A 2,500-nucleotide genomic window follows, 5' to 3' on the forward strand; every position below is an offset into this window, starting at 1 on the left:
ATTTATTTATAGATTTTTATTTATTTATTTGTTTGTTTATTTTATTTTATTTATTTATAGATTTTTATTTACTTAATTAATTAATTAATTAATTTGTTTGTTGTTTGTTTATTTAATATTTATTTATTTGCTTATTAATTAATATATTTCTTTGCCTGTTTGTTGTTTATTTTATTTTATTTATTTAATTACTTACATTTTGTTTGTTTGTTTATTTAATCAATTTATTTATTTATTTTATTATGTACTTTTTGCATTTAGACTCAAGGTGTTGAATACTTACACAAGATCAAACAGTGCGAGCAAACAATCGAGGAGTTGACTGCAGCAAAAGGACGACTAAACAAGCAGCTGACGACTGCACAGAAAAAACTAGAAAGCAAAGAGTCAGAAATACGAGACACAACGGCTCACAAACACCAAACTCTTCAGGTGATGCAACAAGAACTAGGAACAAGAGAGAAAGCACTGACAGAAGCAAAAGAGAGAGAACAACAGGTCTGATAGCATTGACATTTTGCTTACTAATTAATTAATTTATTAATCAATTTTTCAGCTTGTAAAATTTCGAGATGCTTTGTCTCAAGTGCTGGGACTGGATGCATCTAGCACGACCGTTCCCGACTACGATATTGTTTCTCGGGTTGAGAAGCTCGTTGCAGCAGAGCAGGCGTATCAGGCGACATCACAAACACTCGAGATGAACCTCCGCCAGCTCGGTAACAATTTCCAGACGAGTTACGATAGTGCAATGGGCTTGCTGTGCTCGAGAGAACAGACAGGCGACGGTAGCACGCTGGCAAACATTAGGCATCTTCCAAGCGATTTTGCTATGAGACCAGTTTGACCACTAGCTGCCTAGTAGACCAACTACTAGAGTACATTTATTGTTATATCACTATAGCTTTAGTCTACTGTTGATTTGCGTTTTTGGACAGACAAATTTTAAATATACATTATAAGAAAATGAAATTTATAGCATTGAACATATGAATTTGGCGGTGTGTTGCGCATGCGCACACAGTAAATTTCTAGATGGAGTTTTTGCTCGACAGCGGTCGTTTAGATAACAGACTCGATACAATGACGACGCTCCTCAGACAATCTTTCTGACAGCAACGCGTGGTGGGATGTTTATTTCAGAGCCAGTCTACAGCGCTTGCGCAGATCACGTGGGCAGACCTGCTTACTAAGCCTAATTCAATCCAATCAAATTGCGCGGGTTTTAAAATAACACGTGGCTTGATCACGTGCACGGAGCACAACCGTTGCGAGTAACTACACAAGCGACTAACTCTTACTAAATTCGCTTTACTTTTTACACTAAGTACACGGTACGTATAGGCACAGCTCGTTGCAAAAGCTACTGAAAGGTACACAGAAAATACACTCGGAATTCACTCTCTCTGAGTTATGTTGTGGCTTTTAAAAAAGCCGGGTATAAAACTGAGTCGCAAAGACCCAATCCTGAGTGGACGCTTATCCACCGAATCCGTACAGAGTACGGCCTTGTCTCTTCAGAGCGTACACAACGTCCATGGCAGTGACCGTCTTTCTCTTGGCGTGCTCTGTGTACGTAACGGCATCACGGATGACGTTCTCGAGGAAGACTTTGAGGACGCCGCGAGTCTCCTCATAGATGAGGCCCGAGATACGCTTCACTCCGCCACGACGTGCAAGACGACGGATGGCCGGTTTGGTGATTCCCTGGATGTTGTCGCGGAGAATCTTACGATGACGCTTGGCGCCACCCTTTCCGAGACCCTTGCCTCCTTTGCCACGACCAGACATACTGAACAGAATACTAGTTGAAACGCTGAGATGTCGGCAGACTGAGCTGACGGGCGTATTAGTAGGGTGACGTGCGGACCTGAACGGGAGCCTTATCTGCGCGCAGCTTGATTGGCTATTGACACTACCATTTACGGTATATACGGGATGTCAGGCTACACCCAATCACGTGCTCGCTTTGGATCCCACTAAGCAAGAACGCTTTGGAGAACTTGATGAGCGAAGATAAACATAAGTAGGCGTAATTAATAAATGGAAGGAAGGTGAATGACGTGATCTGAACGCATTTTCGTAAATTTTTAATTAAAGCGTACAATAATTAATTAATATTAATTAATTATTATCTTGATTTGACTCTACTGGTCCGTTTTGTCCGTCGTGCCTGCCTCGTTGTTTCAGTCAAAGACAAAGCCTCATTCATCTCTGCAGATTCCTACGTGCACACACACTGACACACACACACACACACACACACACACACACACACACACACACACACACACACACACACACCACACACACACACACACACACACACACACACACACACACACACACACACACACACATACACACACACACACACACACACACACACACACACACACACACACACACACATACACAACAGCATGTAACAACAAAATTAGTGTGTCTCACCTTGAAGTTTTGAACGAGAGCATACTCACGTTTACGACACACCAAACTC

General features: G+C 41.7%; 3 protein-coding genes across 3 annotated transcripts in view; 1 reads left to right on the forward strand and 2 right to left on the reverse strand.

Annotated features, from left to right (window-relative positions):
- Positions 1-1,176, forward strand: part of LOC134179439 (coiled-coil domain-containing protein 170-like) — an 18,451-nt gene extending 17,275 nt beyond the window's left edge. The window contains exons 17-18 of the mRNA XM_062646332.1: positions 262-498; positions 557-1,176. Coding sequence (XP_062502316.1) covers positions 262-498; positions 557-847 — 528 coding nt within the window. The 3' untranslated portion in view covers positions 848-1,176. The remainder of the gene's footprint in view (positions 1-261; positions 499-556) is intronic.
- Positions 1,177-1,293: 117 nt separating this feature from the next.
- On the reverse strand, positions 1,294-1,817 carry LOC134179441 (histone H4). Its single transcript, XM_062646334.1, has one exon. It carries the CDS (start codon positions 1,789-1,791, stop codon positions 1,480-1,482), a length of 312 nt encoding a protein of 103 aa, XP_062502318.1. The 5' UTR covers positions 1,792-1,817; the 3' UTR covers positions 1,294-1,479.
- Positions 1,818-2,075: 258 nt separating this feature from the next.
- LOC134179663 (uncharacterized) overlaps positions 2,076-2,500 on the reverse strand; it is a gene marked incomplete at its 5' end in the record, with an annotated part of 6,033 nt that continues 5,608 nt past the window's right edge. The window contains 2 exons of the mRNA XM_062646599.1: positions 2,076-2,224; positions 2,452-2,500. The exon at positions 2,452-2,500 is cut by the window's right edge and continues 104 nt beyond it. Coding sequence (XP_062502583.1) covers positions 2,132-2,224; positions 2,452-2,500 — 142 coding nt within the window. The remainder of the gene's footprint in view (positions 2,225-2,451) is intronic.

This window comes from Corticium candelabrum, chromosome 5 (assembly GCF_963422355.1).
Source record: "Corticium candelabrum chromosome 5, ooCorCand1.1, whole genome shotgun sequence".
Taxonomy (NCBI): Eukaryota; Metazoa; Porifera; class Homoscleromorpha; order Homosclerophorida; family Plakinidae; genus Corticium; species Corticium candelabrum.